Genomic DNA, 24,174 nt, shown 5'->3' with positions numbered 1-24,174 from the left:
TGGTTGTACCTTGCCCATTATGAGTTCTTGTCTAGCATTGTCGGTGGATTCTTCCATAAATTGCAGCAACTTGAGTCTTCTACTACAAAATGTTATGAAGTGTACCAAAAAACCACCACGTCTATAGTTTACGGATTCAACTTCATGGGATGAACGCTGGGTTTGACTGGTTCTGGTACATCGGTGGAGAAAGTTGGGAGTTGTTGAAGAAACTCCCAATGGTTCTCCATGACCAAACACTCAATCTTGGATTCGTACGAAAACAACAAAAGGATCCTAAAGATCAACAAAACAGGCCGTGAAGACCAACAAAGAAACTAACCGTTATTAAGAAACGAAGAAAGGGATCCGGCGAAGGGAAGGCCCTTCGCAGGAAAAGCAAAGAAACTCCCTGCAAGGTCTCTGGATAAGCGGTTATGGAGAGAGAGAGAGGGTGATTAGAATTTTTTGAGGAAATCATAATTGATCATATAAATTATAGAATTTTGTGTGTTATTAGATTGAAGTACTAACTCAAAAGAACCCCTTCAACAAAAAAAAACTCAAAAGAACCCACTCAACAAAAAAAACTCAAAAGAACCCAAATACCACCGAAATAGAGAACGAAATAAAGAAGAAACAGAAAGGCACAACTTTGAAGAATAAGTAATAAACAAAAGATAGATACTGGGGCGAACCCACCTTGGGTCGTGCCCCCACTGCCCCAGGTGGACCGTGGATATGGATCCCCTTAAGCAACATTATCAAAGCCCATCTCCCAAGTCCAATCAAGAGTAAAAAGCAAGCCCATAATGCCTTTAACTATCGAATGCAATCTCCATCTTTTTAAGTAGATTCAATTTTTTGGATGATTTCTGTATCCCAAACCATCCTCCACCCATCACTAATCAGAATAACTCTAGCCTCAATTGGGTTGCCCAACTCATAACAAATAACAACTGGAATACTGATTTGATTAACAATTGTTTTGATATTGACACGTGCAGCGCAATTTGAAGTATTAATTTGCAAGTTGATAAGGAAGACGCAGTAACATGGACACTCACCAAATCAAGAAAATTCTCAATTAAATCGATGTATAATTATTTGAGAACTGGTAGCAATGACCCTATGCACGACACCAGAGACTGGTTTTTTATTTGGAATCTGAATACGATACCTCGCATAAAACTTTTCCTTTGGAAATGTTGCACAATTAGTCTACCAGTTAAAGACAAAATTGGTAGGTATATAGGTAATGTCTACACTTGTATTAACTGTAACGATCATGAAACCATAGACCATGTGATGTTACACTGTAACTATGCCAGAGCAATATGGTTTGACTTTCAGGTTAGATCAGAACAATTACCCACGGTGAAGTAGTGGATTCAACAATGGAAACTATTAGATGAGGAACATACTGAAGGAGTTGAAGGAGATGTCCTTCGACCAAGGTGACAATGCGAACAAATTGTCGGATAGGACAATTGATGTGGAAGATCATCAAGTCCGATTGATTTAGGGATCGTAGAGTTGTAGCTAGAGACCAACTACGATCGTCGAATTACGAAGTAATTCGCGGCTAACTTCGATCGGATCCTACAACGGGTTACACATAAGAGTGACAAATTGATCTAGGATATGACTAGTGGGAGTGAGATATAATCATGGGAGTGTCCCATAAACATATCTCATAGGCCTAAAAAGGAATTAGGCAAAGATAGTACAAAAAGGCCAAAAACAGGGTTTTTGGGCCTAGACCGGTTCGGGTACTTCTAGGACTCGGATTGGGCTGAATTTTGGAGGGTTAGTTGCTGATATAATAAACATTATATCTGCCAATTTTCGTGGTGTTTGGGCACCTCCTCCTTAGGGAATTGAGAAAATACCAATAGTTGCTATTTTCGACTATTTCCCTAAATCTTATTCTAAAGGGTGTTTTAGGAAACCTAAAAGGAGGTGGATTCTTATTAGGGTTCTATATAAACACTCTTAGGGCAGAGAATAAGGTGTGGAATTTCTCTCTAAGCTTTCTTACTCTACCACATCAAGTAGAGAAGAGAAAGTGAGCTAATTCCCATTACTATCAATCTAGTCAAAGAAGAAGGTCTTCTTATTATCCAACCACCATTGGTGTGCTAGCTATACAACAAGGTGGGAGATCAAATTGATTGCTCGTGTCCCAAGTAGAGGAGCTACAATTGAAGCTCTTGGTCTTCTTCAATCAATTCAACTAGTTCGAGGGAAAAGCGATTAAGGTAATCTACTATCTCCATTAGATTAATTACTAGTTTTGCATGTGATCCTGAGAATACTAGTGTAGACATTAGATGTCATATTTCCGCTATAAACACTAGTAGAAGGGTGTAAATCCCTACACATACCACGTTATATACCAAAATACTATGGTTTATCTGGAAAGCTAGATGCGAGAATTGCTTTAACTCTACTAAACAAACTCCATTTCAAATGATCGAGAGGATCAACAATACTTCAACTACGCCACTCAAAATTGAGACCATTCTAACTAACAAATGCAGGAACAAACCAAAGAAACAACAATGGAGACCTCAATCGACACCATTCCTCCAGATAAATGTAGATGCCTCCTTTATGCAACTTACGAAACCAGCTGGAATTGGATGTATTATCCATGATGAGGAAGCAAATTTCATTATAGCGGTAGGAGACACTGTCCGTGGACAAAATGCAGAAGAATGTAAAAGTTTAGTTATACATTACGGCATCATTTGGGCAATCCAACTTCAAATCCAACATGTTCATATTGAAAGCGATAATCAAAACATAATCAATTTAGACAAATCATCTCAAAGTCGCTAGATCTCACAAATCAATTCACAGACACTTTCTTCACTTACGCTCCCAGGGAATGCAACTTCAAAGCCGATGCTCTAGTAAAATGGGGTAGAAAATATAGTCAGAAAAAATATGGAATGTTGTACCATCTTTTCTTTCGGCATTTAATTAGTAGCTATTGTAAGAATGTTGGTTGTTTTTTAATTTTATCTCATAAAAAAAAAGTAGATTCAATTTTTTAAAGTCCACATTATGTTACAGATTTCGAACCAATTTAAAACTCTTCGTCTTCTATATTTTGGTTATCTTTTTTTCGTTACCTTTCTTTCTATGATTTCATACTTCCGCGTTAGTCAATTTGAGTTTAAACAAAATTATGGTGTGTTTGGTTGCAGGATTCCTAAGTAGGATTGCTATCAAAAGTTAGATTTAATAGAAATCATGAATCATGGGTCTATTTGGCTACCGAGAATCTTAGGACTCTTGAATCCTAAAGATTCCTAATTCAAAATTTGTATTGGACCAAAATCCCACCCTACCCACTAGGATTTTGGATTAATAATCATAGATTTCAAACTTAAAATCAACAAAAAGATATTTTCTTTTACAATTTTCTTTTACAATTTTTTTTTTCAAAAAATGTTTTTTCGAGAATCATTTTTTTCTCTCAAATTTGATTTTTCCGACAACCGTCTTTTCTCCCAAAAACCGATTCTTCTCTAAATAACTTTTTTTTTCCCCGAAATCCAATTTTTTCCCCGAAAACTGTTTTTCTTCCAAACCCGTTTTTTTATAGCAAATTTATTTTTTTCTTCTCGAAAAAAGTTCTTTCGACAACTGAAATTTCCTGAAATTTTTTTTTGCTTCATAAAAACCGTTTTTCCCGAATTGTGGTGTTCGAAAAAAAATCATTTTCCAGGAAAAAAATAACTTTCATGATAAAAAAGGTTTTGTGAAATCTCGATTACCGAAAAAAAAATCGGGGAAAAAATGGTTTACGAAAAAAATTGAAAAACGATTCTTGAAAAAAAATATTATGAAGAAAACAGAGGGTTCTCGAATGGAACGATATTTGAGAAAACGAGTTTCGAGAACAAGGTTTCTTCAATATTTTTTCTAATGAAGTTTTTAAAAATACTCAAATAATAATAAATCGTAGGTTTATTATTGGTTGCCAAACAAACCAAAAAATATTACTTGGATTCATGAATCCGTGGAATCATGAATTCGAAAGACTCATGAATCCGCGGATTCATGATTTCGTCATCCAAACACCAATAGTTTTCTTCCCTCTATGTATATGTTAATTTAAAGGCCAACAACTGGTAGCTCAATTGATAAGTGCATCTATTTTGCAATGCGGAGGTCTCAGTTTCGATCTTATGGAAGTCGAGGAATATTGAACTTGGATATAAATAGAGTAGTTTATGTGTGTTTTAAACCATTTAATTTCGTTACATTTGAGCGAGTAGTAATTTGGCAGTTATCGTGCTTACCAAATCGTATTGATGTATGCCTTTGTAATGACCATTGTTGTCAGTATTAAAAAAATAAATTTAAAGACCATTATTGTTTCTTAATATATGGAGTATTATTTTATGTATTTAAGACATTTTCAATATGACATTCAAATTGGCTCATCAAACTAAAAATTCAAAACAACAACTAACCCTTCGATCTTCAAAATCCCGGATCGGGACGATTAGTCGAGTTAGAAGCTACGGAAATTATATGCAATGGATCCACTAATCACGCTTCTTCAGCTGCACTTCAGCGTATCGCGGCTATAGGGAGTTAAGTACGGCAGCATCCAATGGACATAAGATTTTCGAATCGCGGAGATGTCCGGATCTAGACGCTCTGGATGGATGAGTCGATCGGGGCTACAGGAACTAAGGTCTTGCGCGTTGAATGGTATCGCTTGCTCTTGGGCATGATTCAGCGCATCTAGGAGTACGAGATTAAGTTGCGGTTGCGGCAACTCGTATAATTGCATCTCATTCGCCCCAGCGATTCCCAAATGTGTCCCGTTGGTGAGCTTCATTTGACCATGACTTTGCCTAAATCACTCATCCAGATTTCAATTTGACTTCCGTTTTCGCCTCCAGGTTCGTCTTTGATTCGACTTTTCATCTGAATATTGATCTTGGCCAATTCTACAAGAATACCCATGATACCAAACGACCGAAATGCCCTTCATGTGTATTTCTTCGTTTTTATTCTCTTTTCACTCTCAACAAAAAGGCACTTGGTCAACCAAAACAACCATTTTACTATAATAGAGTTTTTAAGTGGAATAACTTGCCTAAGTTAAACAACTCAGATGGGTCATTTTCATGTCTCATCACCGGGTACTGGTTCGGGTCTTGGTGGGGCCGACCCTATTTGGCCTAAGCAAAATCATGGACCGGCCAATCCAGAGCCATGCAAATGGGACTGCCTTGGCCAACCACATTAAGGTGTCCTAGATGAGACAGATTTTCCGTCTGCGGAGCCCACTCAGTCAGGGTTTCTAATTTGGGTCTTTTTAGGAATCTTATTTTGTGTGGAAAGTTCTCAGAAGTTCTAGCTTTCTAGTTATACTAGCAGAAGACAACAAAAGGAGAATCAATTAACGGCTATCTATTAAGTCAAATTGAGAAGGAGTTCTCATCTTCACTACTCAACTAAGTTCTAGCAAACCAAAAGAGTGGGAGATCGAATTGATTGCTCGGGTGTCATTAGCAGAGGAGGTACACAAGTGGAGCTCAAGATCTTCTGGAGAAAGCAATCAAATAAGTCTGGGGTAAAAGCGAATGAAGGAAATTCTTTATTCTTTTAGTTCATTATCAGTTCTGCCATGAGATCCAGGCAACCTAGTGTTAGACGTATAAACGTCTTAGATTCTGATTAGAACATTAAGAATCACCATAGTCATACACCAACAAACTTGAGGACTATGTTAAGGAACATTATTAGTCTAGACACCCATACACTAGTCAAGAAATTGTCACTCATTACAATTGTATCGTGGTCCATTTGGGTATTATGAATTCTACAATATTCTTACCTTTCTTTAATGGTCCACCACTTTCATCTTCAGGTTCTGTAATATCTCAATCTTGCTCAATTATATGCATTGTTTTTGTAAACGACGACCATTTTTCTAGCATAAAATTCCAAAGAAACTATTATCCTTCCTCTAGTCGACAAGCAATGGTTTTAATATGGAACTGCAGATGCAACCAACGGTGGTTGCCCATTTGTCAAGAAAGAATTGACAGTGGAGATAATTTTATGACAATAGTAGAAGGACCTGCACCTTTCATAGAGTTTGATTCACTAAACCAAGTTTTTATTTTGCTCACACATGTTTAATTATTCTTTAAGTAAAATTACACATAAAGTTACTAATATCATGGATTTACATATAAATTACTTTTGAAGAAACATACTTACATAGAGTCAATTAACTAGAAAAAGTTACTAGAGCTTGATTCAATTCGACCAAGTCGTATTCACCTCCAGTTCAACTACATTGTATTGATTTAGAGACGATCAATATACTCCAACAATTTGATACATCAAATCCCAAGATTTTAGAGGCAAAGTACATCAAATCCATACGTTATCAAAATTAACACATTCATCAAACTAGGACATGGCAAAGTACATCAACTACACACATCATCAACATTAACACATTCCCATAAATAGACACCTCAAAGTACATCAAATCCATACATCATCAAAATTAACACATATTCATTAAGTTAGAGAAGGAAACAAAAAAGCAAAATAAGCTATTTTTTTGCTTATATGTGAAGAAGGCTTTGTAGTTCTGTGTTTGGGAGGCGCCTTTTGTTTTTGTCTTGACATCTTTGCTCCATCACAAGGGGTAGTAGGTAGGGCTGCTCGTTTAGTACTTGTTCAAGGATTTGAATTTCGGGCTCTGATTGACCCGCCCGTAATGTAGATATAGCGATTCGAATACTATATTTTTGGAAGACAGATATAAATTTCAATTCATTTTTTATGGAGAATTAACCAAATCAAACCAACAAAGACATTTTGTACTCACATTGTAAGCAATTGACCCGAAAAGTGATAGCAATCGATGATGAGGCAATTATGAAGAATTATTAGCCGATGAGAACCAACAGAAGGCAATTATAAATGTATTATGCATAATATTTATTTTAAAGTGGTTTATTTTATTTCTTTGAAATAATCACAACTTCTTATGGGATTAAGTAATAAAAGTTTTAAGCTTTGTCTTTAGCCTACCCATGAATCCGTGATGAATATCTTAGATCTATCGATACATCCGTTCGTAGATGTAATTTTTGTTTTATCCTTTAAACGTGACATTATCACATTAGATCGTAACTTTAACCATATCAAACTTGACATTTTAAGCTGATTTCAAATATTTTCTGAGGGTGATTTTGTGGACTATTTTCTAATTTTGTGAAAAAGAACATGGGGTGGTTGCAACAAGAACCAAAAGGATTTGAAAACATAAGTGGTCACTAGTTAGCCATGAATTAAGATGGATAAATAATAGAGGAGAGAGAGATAGGAGGAAAAAAAAGACCAACTCTTCACCAACTTTTGTTCTAGATGGGGGATAGGGAAGCCTAGTGGGTTCCATAATCTTGCACTTTAGTGGTTGAGCTTAAGCAACTCACCATATATTTATACATATTCTCTCACTCTTCATTTCCATCCATACCTTTAAGTTCCCCCCTCTTTCTTTCTCAACTTTTTTTCATCTTTTCTTTCATTTGAAAACCAAATTCCAAGAAAATGGGTTCATCCCAAAACCAAATTAAGTACACTCAAGAAGATGAAGAAGCCCAAGCTTGCATGTATGCCATGCAATTAGCAAGTGCCAGTGTTCCTGCCATGGTTCTGAAAACTGCAATTGAACTTGATCTTCTTGAAATTATTACTAAATCTGATTTGGGTGGAAAAATCAGTGCTACTGAAATTGCATCAAAAATCCCAAACTGTAAAAATCCTGATGCACCTATTATGCTTGATAGGATGTTGAGACTCTTAGCTAGTTACAAGATTCTAACTTGTTCTTTAAGAGAGATTGAAGGGGGTAAAGTTGAAAGAATTTATGGGCCTGCACCAGTTTGTAAATTCTTGACCAAAAATGAAGTTGGTTGTTCAATGGCTCCTTTGGTTCTCATGAATCAAGATAAGGTCCTCATGGAGAGCTGGTATGTCTCAAACATTAATATTTTTGGCGCCCCATTTTGTCTTCCTCCTAATATTGTCTTACATAGTACGCTAGCTAGTCTCCGAAAAGTCTATTAGTAGTTATAGTTTCATCATTGAGACTTTGAGAGTTCATCTTTCGTTAAGTTCACCGTATTCAAAACTATGAACCACTTGAAAGTTTTTATCAACACTATTAATCACTTGGGCTGACAAACTCAACTGTATTCGAATAAGCGAAACGTATCTTATTTCCGATTCTCGGAATTTCAAGCTACACTTGTATTTAGAAAGAAATAAGAATAATACGTAAAAGTGCCACCCAACCAAGTCAAAAGACAAACATGGAAAACAACAAATAATGAAGGAAATGTCTAGAATAGTCCCATTTAGTAACAGGGCCGTGTGATGGGGGGTGCGGGCCGTGCGCCCGCACAGGCCCCCCCACCACAAGGGGCCTACTGTTTTTGAAAGGCTGTAACGTGTAACATATCTACTTCACTTAATCTTATTGGTTTAATTTACCTATAATTTTGATAGTCATGTAATTTAGTGTAGTATTTGCATAGTATAAAATGCACTAAGGCCTCCTAAAATCACGTCTCTTCACTCTCTGGAAATCTCATCTCTTTCACGCAAATTTCTATCTTGCAATATTTTTTGTATCTCGCATAGACCAATCATCATTCATTGAGTTTGGATTTATCAATAATTCAATAAAATAAATTATTCTAAATTTATGTTATTGCATCGACTGTAATGGTTTTTTACCTCACATCTATCTAAATGGTCTCAATTAAGTTTGGCACTGGGCCCCTAAATTGTCAGGCACGGCCCTGTTTAGTAATCACATGCGTAACTAATAACTTGGTGCCCATTAGGAATTGATTGTCCTCACTATTAGGCTTAACCAAATTGAGGTCACGGGCCATGGCTCATCCCGACCTATACATAGATAAGTCTCGGCCGATAAATTTATTGATTCTAATATCTAGTTGCAAAATAAAAAACTTAAACAAAAACTAGTGAGATGGAAATATATTCCACTAGCTAAAAATATATTATGTGCTCTCAAATTTGCTATAACATTTGCAACAAAAAAAAAAGTTACAATAACATGCTCAATTTCAACATAAATAAAAAAGGTCAAAGGTGGTAGGTGCCTGTCTCCTTCTAGGCCCATTATTTCAACAAATTCGTCTTTTCACACTAATACTAATGTGTGGATACTTGACCATGAATTGAACCCAATGATGTTGCCAAATCAAAGGAGACTTTTATACCTTTAAATTAAAGATCTTGGCCCTACATCGACTTTACCTACTACCTAATAGGTCATATCCAATAATCAAAGTAGGTGGACGTACCCACCTACTTGAGCACTTTTTTTTTTTTTTTTTTTTGACAAACACAGTAGTTTGGATTTTTATCCTGCACCTAAACGTAGAGTGACCAATGGCATGTTAAGGGTTTTAGAGGGTGTGTGTTACACTCGTTCCCTCTTTTTTACTAGGTCCGCTTTCTCTCTTGCGCCCCACGGACTAGGCAAGTCCGAGGGCACAACATGGACTGAGGCCTGTCTGAGTGCCCTCGGACTACCTGGTAGGTGGGTCTCAGACTTGCTCAGTCCGAAATCCACAAAAAATGCCAAGAGTGAAGTAGGACGCCCCTAAAGGCACCCTCTTAATAGGTATTAATTGTTAACTAACAAAGTTCAAAAATGTCACTCACCCCAAAAAGTGGACCAACCAAAGGGCTAGGACTGACTTTGGGCATGTATCACATTTGAACAAAAATTTCCTTAATGGTGCATTTGGATGGGGACCGGTTTTTTTTTTACTCCGGACCCTGTTGAGCTACATTCTCATGTTAAGACCCTCCTTAATTTTGTTATCGAAATAATTTTCAGGTACTACTTGAAAGATGCAGTCCTTGATGGTGGAATTCCATTTAACAAAGCTTATGGTATGACAGCTTTTGAGTACCATGGAACTGATCCAAGATTCAACAAAGTATTCAACCTAGGGATGTCTAATCACACAACCATAACCATGAATAAAATCCTCGAAACCTACAAAGGGTTTGAAGGTTTAAATTCGATAGTAGATGTCGGTGGAGGTATCGGTGCGACTGTTAACATGATTGTTTCCAAATACTCGACAATAAAAGGTATTAACTTCGACTTACCTCACGTTATCGAAGATGCGCCAGCTTACTCAGGCGTCGAACACATTGGCGGAGACATGTTTGTTAGTGTACCAAAAGGAGAAGCAATATTCATGAAATGGATTCTTCACGATTGGAGTGATGAACATAGTATTAAAATCTTGAAGAATTGTTATGAAGCATTGCCTAAGCATGGGAAAGTTATTATTGTTGAATGCATCATACCAATTTTACCTCAATGTGGTGAAACAAGTCATGGTGTCTTTCATATGGACAATATTATGTTGGCTCATAACCCTGGAGGCAAAGAGAGAACAGAGAAAGATTTTGAAGCATTGGCTAAAGGGACTGGATTTGATGGGTTTAAAGTTGTTTGTTCTGCCTACGAAACTTATGTTATGGAGTTCTCGAAGAACTAATCTTTTTTTTCATCGTCAGTTCGAGGACTGGGTGTCTTCGGTCAATACCAAATATCCCAATTAGGCTACGCAAAATTTTATAGTTTTTTTCATTGGGAAATTAAAGATTATAGGTCTTGAGTTGGTACAAGATATTTCAGATTGACAGGCAAAGATATGGTTTATCCATCTTCACCTTCCATTCCTTGTGCTTTTTTTTCGTTTAAGGTTAAACTATTATTATATATTATATCATTATAAATGGTGTGATTCCTAATTCAAGTTTATGTGACTTTACCTTTGTTGTGATGAAATTAATAAAAGAGTTTGATCTAGTTTGGTACATTAATGGAACTGTAAACTTTTTACCATTTGTGATGTAAAAGGCAGCGCGGCAGCAGGAGATTTAAGGAACTAATAAACTATGAATTAAAGGGGCGAGAAAACACAATTAGTAGATAAATAACTTCATTCTATTACTGTTGTTTGCGCCCCTTCTGCAATTATCACACAAGATTATATCATCCACATAGAGAATGAGAATGATAAGAAAGGAGCCATCTGGTTTGACAAACATTAAATGATCATTATCAACACTTCTTTGAAAGTCCAACGTTTGAAGAAAGTACCCAAATCTATGAAACCTAGCTCTTAGGGTTTGATTTAAAGCATAAAGACTCTTGTGAAGATGACAGACAAATAACGGATGAGAATGATCAACGAAGCTTTGAGGTTGGACCATATGAACATGCACAAAGGCATTGGAAACATCTAGTTGTTGGATATCGTAGTCATGTGAAACAACTATAGCAATCCTTATTGTGGAAGCTTTAACCACTGACAAAAAGTTTAAGAGAAGACTTTGAGATAGATATAAGGGATGAAAACTTTGAGATAGATATGAAATTCTGTACTGTAACAAGCGACCAAGTTTCATTTTTCTGTACTGTAACAAACACTTTTTCCATAGTCTTATAAGGGATGAAAACTTTGAGATAGATATGAAATTCTTCTTCAAATTTGGGACTAAGTAACACATTAACAAATCAAAAGGGTAAGAAATGCTAAGTTTTGTTGTTTTCGTCAGAGGGAGTATATCTGAATTGACATTTAAAGGGTAAATGACCCCTTCTCCTGTAAATTCCACAAGGAATGCTAGAAAAATCAAAATACGTAGCTTTATCGCTTGCTTGTTTTCTTGAGCTCCTTTTGTGAATAGTCCCACATGGGAGAAGGGGTAACTAGCAACCAAGAATATAATGTATAGGTCCTCTCCACTCTTTTTGTGAATACGTAGCTTTATCGCTTACTAAAATACGTAATAGTTATGCTTTAGAAATGAAAACCAACAGCGAAAATATATAATAATTATGAATTACTACTTTCCATTTGTTCATTCTTGAAAAGTTCCAAGCAATGTTCATCATCAAGGTTCCTGCTCCAAAATTTCTTGTAATACTCCTGATACGTATAATTCTTGTATACGGCCAGGGTTTCATTTTCTGCTGCAGGACTGATGACAGCGTTGTTTGCCGGACATAGAAATGAAGCCACAGACATTCGTTCCTTTCCGGAATTCACGACCGCTCGATGCCATACACTTTTATACCTCCCATTGCTCAACGCCTACAATCATAACAAAAAAACGACGTTAAAAAATATAATATCTTTTCATCAAACGTACTATTGCAGGAAAATAGACAAGAATTGAATGCAATAGCACAAAAATTATCGACATACTACTTCTTTAAAATAATCTATACATGTCACGTCAGGTATGGAGTTCTTTGAGCATCATATTTGTCTTTAGTGGAGTTTCGTAGAATATTTATTAGGACCTATCACTTGTGGACCTAATCTGATACCGTACTAACATCTCTTCTCGAGTTCTCTACCTACTAAACTCTTTTCACCCCAAATAAGATTTTTGTATGTAATTTGACTTGATGTACCCCCCCTAGACTTGCTCTAGTAAAAATTATACAAAGATTAGACAAGGAAATTGTATATAAATACTTAAAGTAGTTTAGATAGAATAATGAATTGTTGACCTGTAATTGATCACCAATGTTAATGACAAAAGCATTAGGGAGAGGATTAACAGCAATCCATTTGCCATCTTTGAGAACTTGGAGCCCTGCAACTTGTTCATCTTGAAGAAGGATAGTAATGGTATTTGGGTCAGTATGAGCAGGAAGTCCATAAGTTAGGTCTGGTTGGGGACATGGTGGGTAATAATTTATTGCCATATGTTGCCCTTGATCTCCCAACATCTTTTCTATGTGATCTGTTTTTAAGTCTAAGCTCTCTGATATGGCTTCAAGCAATCTGAATCCAAGTTGTCTTACTTCTTTGCAGTATGTACTTACCACATCCCTGAAAATAACATAAAAATTGCAATTCTATATCATAATTTCAAACAAAATACTACCCATTGAAATGTAAGCAATTTTATGTAGTTAGTGAAGGTAATGGTAGAGCCTATTGGACCTAACTCTACTTAGTGGCCCATGTGAAAGAAAAAAAAGTGTTGCCCAGATTTTATCTTTTTTATTTTGTTGAAGAACCCAAGTTTTATCTACTTAGCAAATTTTAATATAGAAAGTCGGGAAAAAATCCAATAGAAAGGCCCCTAATAAGAGTTCTCCCCAATGTTGTGCGGAAACGAGGTACAGGTCCCCTCTGTCAGGAAGTGTACAATTTTCTGACTTTTTTCATTTCCATCTGTATTTTTGTTCTTTACACTTACACCGTACATTGAGCATCAAACCTTCCTTTTTCTTATTTATCTATTTCTATATTTTGTTCACCATCTCTGTCTCTCTAAAATTTGGAGAACTTTTGTTTTCTCTCCCTCTAAATTTGTATCCACAAATCAATGAAGCAAAGTTTAATGGGATTTTAAGAACACTTTTGAATTTTTTTTCTTCAACAATTTTGGATTTTTTTTAACAAATTTGGAGGTTTGGTAACAGATCTTTACTATAAATTTCGATTTTAGGAGATTGAAGTGTTAGCTTATTTTTATATGTGCAATACATAAATTTTAGTGTATGAGGATGATGATATTGGGAAGTTCTGATCTAATAAATTTCTCTATCTTTTGAATATGCTCTCTTCTTAATTTTATCTTATTTCTCCTTCTACATTTCATCTTACATATCTTCATTGTTAGGTCTAGAATTTTCTGTACTAGATCGATCTAACAAATTTTAGATTTGAAGATGATTTTTTTTTCTTTTTTTTTGTGTATAGGATGATGATGATATTGGACAGGATTGGGTATTTGTTTTGGTGTGTACGATGTTAATGATGATTATCAGTGAAGGGAATTACTTTGTACTTCGTTAGTTGATGTCAACACATTTGACGTTAATCTAGTTAAAATCGGTAAGAAATTAGAGAAGAGTTTAAGACATACAAAACAAAATGTCTTATACATTCTCGCTAGAAAGTGTAAGAAATATGAAAAATTTATAGGACATAATCATATGTACGATACATGACATTTGATTATGTACTATACATAACAAAATGCCCTATACTTTCTCCAAGAAAGTGCAATAAATTTGAAACGTGTGTAGGACATAATCATATGTACGATACATTTAATTATATACAATACATAAAAAAAAATGTCTTATACCTTCTTCCCAGAAAGTGTAAGAAATTAAATAAGTGTATAAGACATAATCATTTGTACAGTACATTTGGTTATGTACTCCTTGTACATTAAAAAATATTATGTAAATTTTCGTTAAAATAAGCTATTTTTGGAAGGAATACATATGACGTTTGATTATGTATTGTACATAATAGAATGTTCAATACCTTGTCCCTAGATAACTTATGATTTGGAAGGAACGAATCAGATATTTGATGATGTACTGTATGTCTGTACATAGCAAAATGTCCACTACTTTGTTTGCAGATAACTTATGTTTTGGAAGGAATGTATATGACATTTGATTATGTCATATACATTTTTGAATGCAAAATGATTTTATGCGCCAATATACTTGTGATTGTCTCTTACATACAAGAAAACCTAGGAATCCTTAAAACTAGGTTTCGGGGGAAAATAGTTTAAAAAAAGGGGAAAAATTGGAAAGAAAGTATAAAATAGAATGATATTATTTAACAGAAGAAAGTATAAATTTAAAAAGCAAAAAATTCGGGGAACGAAAATTGTAAAGAGAGAATGAATTTTGTTGAGATTAGAGATGGAAAATATGTGTGAAAGGAATTTTGTTGAGATCTGGACCTTATTTCTAAAAAAATTTGGACTTTTGTCAACTCCCTCCCACCCCCACCCACACACACATTTTAATAAAGAAAGTGACATAATGCTATTACCCACTTCAACACCAATTTGGAGTTGTTCCATGTTTTAAATCGACCGCGGCTTTGAGGAATACCGAAAAATCTCTGGGGCATGAAGACTTGGTCAATTAACTTTGACTTGAGAGCCATATTCTTTTTTAACCAAAAAATTGATGTGATCAAACATGACCCTCTAATCTTCTCTCTCTCTATTTTATTCCCTCTCTATTTTCTATTCTCTCTTTTTTTTCTCTTTCTCTCTCTCTCTCTCTCTCTTTTGTTCTCACATTATCTCTCTCGTGCTCTTACTCTCTCTGCCTCCCACTCTCACAGTTTCTCTCTCTCGCTCTATCTCTCAATATTTTTCTCTCGCAATCTCTAACTCTCTCCCTCTCTCACACATACACAGTTCAAGCGATGGAAAATATTCCCCTTGTCGGAATCAATCCTCAAGGAGGGCTTCTGGCGAAATCCTCCTCAAGGTCTCCTTCGTCTGAGACGAAGGGGTTCCAACGAAGGAGACAATTCCCGTCGCCGGAGTTGTGAGAGAGAGGGAGAAATAGTGATATAGAGAGATGCCGAGTGAGATAGAGCAACCTAAAGAGAAATAGTGAAAGATAGAGAGAGATGGAGAAGGAAAAAAGGAAGAAAATAGTGTGAGAGAGAGAGGGATAGTTTGAGAGAGAGAGAGGGAGATAGGGTAACAATGAGTGAAACATGAGATGTCAATGGCAGTCAGAACGTTGGTGGTGGTAAGTTGTGGTGGTGAAGGTGAAATAGATAAGATGAAGATTAGGGGGGTAATGTTTGATCAAATTAATTTTTGAACTAAAAAGAATATGCCGCAGAAAAAAAAACCGGAAAACATGGATTCCCAAAAATTTTTATACCCGGAGATTATTCTTTATGCCCCAAAATTGCGGCCTTTGAATCCACCCAAGGACAAGATTGTTGAGTTCAAGCTCAATTGTGGAAGTTATGCTTGTCAGTGCATGAGTTTATTCCCATACTCACTAATTTAATTCTCTTTTTTCTTTTTCAGATTTGAATCCAACAATCATCGGAGTTAAATGACATTTATATAACATGAATATAATGTAGAATACATCATTAATTAAATGAGCACTAAAAGTTTTTTTTTATTGAAAACACGCACCATCGCTCGACCTAACCAGGGTCAGGTTTAGGACATGGTTTTGGAGATTTCGAAATATAATTTTCGTCCCTCTATATCTCCATCTCTTTTTTTCTTCTCTCCCTTTCTCTCTCCTTGTTATGGCACTAAAAATTTTTTTGTTTGCTAGAACCCCCTTCGCCTTAGGTAAAGGAGTGGAGTTTGAAGCAAATACCTCATAAAGGTTTCAATTGAAGTCCTAAAACCCTCGGGAGTTCCAAAACCCTCAATCGTGTGTTTGAAACTTCCGAGCAATGTTTCTCCGAAAAACCTCCATGACTCTCTCACTCTCCTCTCACAATTCTAATGAAGGAAATGGTTCCCTTCGTCGGAACCTCTTTTATTTTAGATGAAAGAAAAGGATTTCGCTTGAAACTCAAAATTCCTATATGAATATGAAATCCACGATTGTAGGATTGAAACCCTCGAAGACCGTTTCACCTCAAATCCATCCAGTTCGTTTTAGACTAGTAGGGGTTCCGACTAAGGAAACCTTTCCCTTTGCCGGAGGCAGTGAGGAGAGAGAAACAGTGGTGTGGGGCATCCGAGAATGTTTCCACCCAAAATCTTGAATTCCCCGATACAAATTCAAGATCTCATAATATATTTAATTTTACTTTTCATCTTTTTACACAACACTAAGTTACTTGAATCTTGATAGATATTTTTGAACGAGATGTCTTTCGACCAAGGATGCAATGCCAGTAATTTTTCGGATAGGACAATTGATGAAGAAGATCTTCAAGTCTGGACGATTTAGGGATCGTAGTGTTTAGCTAGAAACCAACTACGTTCGTCGGATTACAAGGTAATTCACAGCTAACTTCGTTCGGATCCTACATCTGGTTACACCAAAGAGTGTCCACTTGATCAAAAGATATGACTAGAGGGATGCCACATATATACACGGATTAGATTGGTAAATATGTCTAAAAGTCCTAGAGAAAGTCAAGGCAAAGATAGTACGAAGGCCGAATAAAACAGTATTTGGGTCGGGGACTTAAAAGGATTTTAAGGGCCCATTAGTGGGTCGGTCATGAATTAACCGACCACACTAATAGGGTCGACTAGATCTTCCTATTAGGACTTAGTCTGGCTGACCACATATAGTTATGTAAGGGAAAGTAGAAACTAGTTTCTATTTTATGAAAATCCTAAGCCTCCTTCTATTTTGGTCTTTTCGGAAACCTAATTAGGGTTGGACCCTAACTTTGAGATTCTATAAGGCCCTCACTAGAAGAGATTTAAGTGTGAAAAAATTCCAGCCTCCTTATTCTACAACATCAAGTAGAGTAAGAAAGAAAGACTAGTTCCCAACTATCTATTTAGTCTAATCGAGCCCATGATGGCTTATGGCTGAGCAGACTGGATCCATCCAAAGGACCCACAAATGGCAGGTTTGGAAACCGGGCCCATGATGGCTTATGGCTGAGCTAGGTGCCCGTGCCAAAGGGCTAGGCCATGCGCATGACCCATGCCAAGCACTTGGCCGACCAACCAAGAGTTGTAAGGAATGGGACTCTCCTAGTCGCCCTTTTGGAGGATCTCCATAGATGAGGAATAGTTTCTTATTTAGGAATTTTGTTTGAGAATAACTTCGGATAAACTTTATCTAAAGCAGATGAATTTTAATTCGGGTCCTTGAAGAAATCTTAATCACATTATTATTCTGATTGTAACAGTCTCTCCATAAAAAGATCTGATTAGATAATAATTAAGTGTGGAAATTTTTGTCTCTATCTCTTAGTTACACTAACAAAAAATAAAAAAGAAATAATAATTCCCATAAAGCTATCTAGTCGTAAGAAAGAATATTTATCTACACCCCGAAAGAATGATCAAAGGGAGTCTCGGATTCAGTTCTAGGTTATCTAAATAGCGAAGATCAAGTCGATTGCTCGGGGCTCTCAAGTTGAGGAACTGAAATTTGGATTTCTAGATCTTTGACGAAACCCATCAAGTTTTGTCTGAAGGGAAAGCGAATTAACGTAATTCAAAGACTTTATCTAATTCATTATTAGTTATGCATGTGTTCCGAAAGAGATTTTTCAAAATCCAACCGTGGTGTCAGAGTCTATTGCACGAGCTAATTTTGGCCAGCTTCAGACAAAACTACGACAAATTTAATTTGTTTAATTAGATTCGAAGGGGTTTGAAAAGATTTTAATTTGAAAAGTGTTTTCAAAAGATAAAATTAGTTTTTCAAATTATTGCGGAAAAGAAACTTTTCAAAAAATTTAGACTCATTTTCGATGGAAAAGTGACCCAATAAATGGATGTCATTTCAATGATAAATTTTGGTGTGAACCTAAAAGGTTGCTAAAGTGCGCGTGCCACTTCAACAGTCTAAGATTTATTTACTTGATGACTCATTTTCTTCAAACGATAATATTTTCTCAGAGTTTGATTTTGATTCAGACCGTTCTTTTACTTACATGACTTGTCCAAGTCAAGATTTTATCCAAAATCTTTTCAACACTTAGCATTTGCTTGTACTTAAACTTGGGGTCCATAAAAGATATAGCTCGAGTCATATGAACATGGGAATCTTTGAAAAGAGAAATGAACATGGAAAGCATGTGCCCCACCAGTAATGGTATGTGGCCATACCAAGAACTACAATTAATGCGTGTATTTATCAATACCTTATTTACATGTGCTATGAAGTTTCCTAGATAGTCCCCAACCAATTTTGTACCATAATCTCATTTAATTTATTAAATATATTAAAAAATAGTTATTCATATTTTCCAAATTCAGATTGTGTTTCATTGATTAAGGTAACCTTTGATTGGTTTCTTGGGTCTTGCACCTCAAAGTTTTAACCGACATGTCTACAAAGAGGACACACCATCAATCAATCATTTTCTTTTCACTATCTTACAACCATTAAACTAATAAAAGTTTATGGCATTTGATAAGTTGAGTTAGAAATTTTGATCAAATATTCGAAAGGGTAAATCGAAAATTCTCCCTCACTCTTTTGTTTTTTACATGTTTTTATTTGGGACCATTAACGTAGTCAATCGAATATTATGTACTAAATTGAGAAAAATATCTTATAAATTTCAACGAAAATTGTGAGAGAGAGACTAAGAAGTGTCACGTAAGTGTAATAAAAGAGGCGTACTTTTCTTTTTATTACACTACGGTGACACTCCTTATTCTCTCACAAAAACTTAGATTTGAAAATTCGAAATAATGATTGTAGATTTTCAGTAGATGCTAGTAAGTGTGAATGCATTCGATCACGTAATGTGAAAGTCCAAAAGATAGATTTTTTGGAGTCATATTTCATCTCCACCTCATCATTAAGTGCGGACTCTAACAAAATTTCTTCTTAGTGGCATATAAATAAGCTTTGACATAGAATAACTTGAAAAAGTGAAAATAATTTTCTTACTTGAAAGAAGGAGGAGTTGAAGGCCAATCATGAACAAACTCTTCAAGAGGATGACAATGAAGTCTGAGGTAATCTCTCCAATTATGAACTGTTTCTTTCTTTACATTGAAACTAGTGGACAATCTCATTGTCTTTGATGGATCATCTGAGTAGTACTTCAACTTTTCTTCCGATGGTAGATGGAAGAATTCATGGGCCATCGCCAACATATTCCCCGTTAATTTGTCCGATACTCCGTGGTTAATCACCTAGTATGAACACCCGTGCGTTAACATTAGCATTCGCAAAACCTAACTATATATGGAAGCAGATATTAGGTCGGTCACCCTAATATCTAGTTTTAGAAAAACTTGTAGACGTACATAAACTCATGGTATATATATGTTAAAAAAGAAAAGTAAAAAATATATATCAATTAATTAACTAATATTAAAATTTGTCGGAGTGTAATAAATATGAGAGATAGTATATATTAAATGAAAGTACTAGATGTCGTAAATAATTGATCGATAAACTAGTTTGTGAAATAGAATCAAAGTAAATGAATACCTGGAAGAACCCAAAGGTTGTACAAGCGTCACGAATTTGCCGAATAATTTCTATCTTATTGGGGCAATCCATGTCTACTACCGGAATCTTTTCGCCGGAGCTAACTTGTGAAAGTTTGGGTCTCTCTGATTCTTGCCGGATATAACTTTTAGGTAGAGTTAGATATTGAGTTCCCGCGAAAAGGAGCTTGGACTCCATTAATAAGTTAAAAAGAAATTGAAGAAGTAGTGGGTAGTGGAGGAACACAGAAAAACCTTTAGTAATGTCTAGTGAGAACACTTAGAAGTTAGAACTGTAGGTAAGGAGGTTTTGGGGAAAGGTTTAAATAAATAAAAGATCTCTCGTTGACCTATAAATCAAGTCTTCTCTTCTTATGATTTTATGACGTATTTTATGGGGTTGAAGTACCAGCCTCTAAGAGCACCTCCAATGCAAATCTCAATCTTAAAAACTCGGAGTGTCACGTTGGACTTTTAGAGTTTTTATCTCAAAATTCATCTCCAATGCAAGACTCAATTCAAATCTCCAAGATGACGTGTCGAGGGTGAAATGGAGATATCTCAAGAGGACACTCCATTTCTAGAGTGTCCTCTTGAGATATCTCTAAATGCCAACTCAACATTTTCATATATTTTAATGAAAAAAATGCCACATAAGCAATTTTTGGAGTTTTAGAGTGTTGCATTGGAAAAGTCCTTCGAACAGAGGATCTCAATCTTGACAAATAGGAAAGAGAAAATTAGAGATTGACATTTGAATCTCGACACACAGGATTTTTAGAGTTTCTTTTGAGTTTTGCATTGGAGATACTCTAATCCTACCCTATGGTATCACTCCCTCTAAGTGCATACCTGCCTAATTCTCCTTTCTAGTTCTCCTCTCCCCAAAAAATGGTTTCATTAGTGGGAATTCCTTTTGTCTTCGACGATAGAAAGAGTTTCAGATGAAATCCTCGGGGAGGATTGAGGGGTTGAGCCAAATCATCAAAATCATATGGTAACGAGAAAAAAAATCCTTCACAGAATAGAAATGCGTTGCAGGTCCACTGGAAAGTTCTCTATCAGTTCAAAAGTGGAAGTCACAAAACTGGGCGTACTTAACACGATATTTACGGATTTGCCATTGAAGAAAATTCCGTGTTTATCTTATTTCCGGTAAAAATTATAAATGTGTCACCCACTAATATAAGGACACGTCAGTTTGTTTTCTTTCTCCAGACTAAAATATTCTCTCTCTTAAATTATTTTTCTGATTTCCTACACATTCTAAGAGGATGTATAGGACATTTTGTTTTGTAAAGTACATAAGCAAATGTCCTGTACTGCACACATAATTATCCTCAACAACATTATACATACAAAAAAAAGAATACACAATCCTTTACTAATATCACCATTATCATCCACATACACACAAAAAAGGAAAATAAGTTCATCTTCAAGTTTTCATGTCTATAATTTTTTAGATCGATCTAGTACAGAAAAATTTAGATCTGTAAGATATAAAGAAAGATCTTTGGTATAGGAAGAGCGATGTCTGGCATAGACAGTGCGTTAGAAAGTTCAATATATGTATTTGCTCTTCCTTTACCAAATTAGTTTAAGGTGAGCGTTATAAAAATCATTTAATAAATAATGCTAAAATGTAAGGACTTGAATAAAAATTAACAATAAATCTAATTATCTATTCACTTATAGTTTTGTCTCACATAAACTACCCAAACCTAATATGGATAACTACTATCAACATCACCATTAGCATTAAAAAGTTTGTAAAATACATCAGTTTATTGTCTTCGTTTACAAGCTTTTAATGATGCTTTAAGATCTCACAGATGAGGAACCACCATTAATGAAGGTGACAACCTACATCAAGAAAAAGAGTCCTTTGACTTAAACGAGGACATCGACTTAAGCGAAAACATCGACTTAAACGAGGACATCGACTTAAACAAAGACATACATAAAGAAGATAATATGTCTCAGGTAAAAAAAAATATTTTTCTTGTCTTCCTCTATGGTTTAACAAACACTTTTAGGGTTTTAGGTCATTTTTGTTCCAGTAAAGGATTTTCGGTTGGGTCGAATGAAAAAGACAACAAATTTTGACCGGCTCTGTTGAAATTTGTCTGTTTTTACATCCGCTCTGGATGAAATGTCTTTGTTTTTTCATCCGCCCCGGACGAAATTTGTTGAATTTTTCAGTGATTCTGAATGAAAATTTTCACTATTTCCTTGTTTATATTCTTCATTGCAATATTGATACTTGGAATCTTCCAAAGTTGCTGTAATCAATGTTAAAATCCTGAAAATCTATGGAGAAATCAAACAACAACAAGAGGTACGAATCCTTCTATGGAGATGAGTGTTGCGTTAGTCCTCTAGGGTTAGGGTTTCCATCTCTTTCTCTCTCTCTTTGATCCAAATGAACAGATTCAGGGGTTTCTATTACTTTTGGTCGAACAGGTTTTAAAGGTTTCTCTTTTGACATTCTGATCGGACAGTTTTAGGGAGGGACTAATGTTTAATTTTGAGATACTTTTAAAAAATAGTGTTTATCTCTCCCTTACCTAAACGGCTTGCTCTCCTTATCTAATGCACTGCCTTTACTAAACATTGATCTTTCTATACCAAAGACCTAAAGAAAGCTAGAAGAGGAAAGAAAAATTAATGGAGTGTTGTTGTTGATGACATTAAATCTGTAATCCACATTAAGCTCTATTTCTGAATCCAAATCTGAAATTTCTCCAAAACCCATGAATCTCTGTTCAGGAAAAAAATTTCTTTCACACCAAATTTTCACCGAATCTAACTTTTCCAAATTTGTTCACCATTAGATTTCTTCAAAATATTTCTTCACCATTAAACTTTCACCAAATCTGTTCAAGAAATCAAGCAATTTCAAATCAATAACCCCAGATATGATTTCTTCACCATTAATTTATTTTATCAAAATCATCGTTCTTCACCACATCCACTGTATTAGAAATCTCTATTCAAGAAAAAAGTTGGCACCGAAGATATGGAGAGGGAGAAAGTGGCGAAGCCAGGAATTATTTGTTGTGTGGGCACATTTTAAGTGACAATAAATAATGGAACCTTATATTGAAAAATAATTGTATTAGGAGGGTTGGGTTAAAAGTGAAACGCAAAGTTATATATGCAGACACCAAAATTACCGACTCACTCATTTATAACTAACTGATTGGAAACCGCAAAAGATTTTTTCAATCAGTTAGCATTACTTGTACACACAACATAAAAAAAACTGTTCTCAATAGAAGGTGTTCCTCTGTAGGTGATAGAGAAATGGGCTCTTTCCCAACGCGGTTTGTTCGTATCTCTCCCTCTCTCGCTTTCTCCCTTATCAAATGTCTCTATCTTTTATCAAAAATTTCTCCCTCCGTCCATTCCTCTTGATCTTGGTATCTTTTTATCTCTTTTGATAATTGTCTATTTAATTGGCATAAAGTCTTTGTTCAAAGAATTTGGATTTTGATGAAGTAAAAAAGCGAATGGCAGTTTGGGTTTGTAAAATCGGTGACGTATATGTAGTTTCGAAGTGAAATACAAAATTGGTTGCAGGGAAGTAATAAATGAGATTTTGATTAGTATAGTGTTTGAACTGGTATTCTAGACGTGAGTTTTTTTGGCACATTTGGGTATTACGTAAGGAAGGCCCCTATGTGGGCTTGCCCCTGGAGGTAGATTTTAGAGAGAGATGAAGGTTCCAACAAAAAATTTGGAGAGAGAGAGAAATAAGAAGATGATAGTCTTTTAGAGAGAGGAAGAATGAGATCTAAATTTAATACTAAATGTCAGGTAAACAACTTATTGTACCTGACATGGGTATAAGAGGAAGGAAAAATAAAAGTAAAAAGCTTATTGAACCGTACAAATTCTGATGGTTTGGACCTACAACTTATTTCTAGAAAACGTTGGGGATTTTGTGTTTAGGGGGAGATTTTGGACCATTGACTCATTTTTCCTGGAGGATTTCGTGTGAAACCCTAAAACTCTAGAGGATTATTGTTTCTCTAGTTCGATTCGATTCTTAACGTTCTCTAGTCTACTCAATAAAACCTAGTTTTTGTTCTTAGTTGAAATTGAATAGTCTAACTATATTTCGAGTTGTCACTCTATCTGTTTCGTCAA

General features: G+C 35.4%; 2 protein-coding genes across 2 annotated transcripts; one reads left to right on the top strand and one right to left on the bottom strand.

Annotated features, from left to right (window-relative positions):
* Positions 1-7,305: 7,305 nt before the first annotated feature.
* On the top strand, positions 7,306-10,912 carry LOC147544901 (caffeic acid 3-O-methyltransferase 1-like). Its single transcript, XM_086634867.1, has 2 exons — positions 7,306-8,009; positions 9,917-10,912. The coding sequence occupies exons 1-2, from the start codon at positions 7,588-7,590 to the stop codon at positions 10,590-10,592; spliced, it is 1,098 nt and encodes a 365-aa protein (XP_086490993.1). The 5' UTR covers positions 7,306-7,587; the 3' UTR covers positions 10,593-10,912.
* A 998-nt stretch (positions 10,913-11,910) lies between these two features.
* On the bottom strand, positions 11,911-20,424 carry LOC147544900 (flavanone 3-dioxygenase 2-like). The gene is made up of 4 exons (XM_086634866.1): positions 20,021-20,424; positions 19,472-19,719; positions 12,623-12,947; positions 11,911-12,197 (listed from the first exon to the last, which is right to left on the bottom strand). The coding sequence occupies exons 1-4, from the start codon at positions 20,216-20,218 to the stop codon at positions 11,940-11,942; spliced, it is 1,029 nt and encodes a 342-aa protein (XP_086490992.1). The 5' UTR covers positions 20,219-20,424; the 3' UTR covers positions 11,911-11,939.
* Positions 20,425-24,174: the final 3,750 nt, after the last annotated feature.

The sequence above is a fragment of the Eschscholzia californica genome, unplaced genomic scaffold, assembly GCF_041429995.1.
Source record: "Eschscholzia californica isolate CP2 unplaced genomic scaffold, dmEscCali1.0.p SCAF_4, whole genome shotgun sequence".
Taxonomy (NCBI): Eukaryota; Viridiplantae; Streptophyta; class Magnoliopsida; order Ranunculales; family Papaveraceae; genus Eschscholzia; species Eschscholzia californica.
The sequence above is the reverse complement of the archived record's forward strand: the minus strand, read 5'-3'. Positions and strand labels throughout refer to the sequence as shown.

Excerpts from the sequence above, each read along its gene's own strand:
- LOC147544901 (XM_086634867.1), top strand. The coding sequence starts at position 7,588 with ATGGGTTCATCCCAAAACCAAATTAAGTACACTCAAGAAGATGAAGAA. Across the intron at positions 8,010-9,916 it reads AAGGTCCTCATGGAGAGCTG|GTACTACTTGAAAGATGCAG; the intron begins GTATGTCTCAAA and ends AATAATTTTCAG.
- LOC147544900 (XM_086634866.1), bottom strand. The coding sequence starts at position 20,218 with ATGGAGTCCAAGCTCCTTTTCGCGGGAACTCAATATCTAACTCTACCT. Across the intron at positions 19,720-20,020 it reads CAACCTTTGGGTTCTTCCAG|GTGATTAACCACGGAGTATC; the intron begins GTATTCATTTAC and ends TGTTCATACTAG. Across the intron at positions 12,948-19,471 it reads TCAACTCCTCCTTCTTTCAA|GGATGTGGTAAGTACATACT; the intron begins GTAAGAAAATTA and ends TGTTATTTTCAG.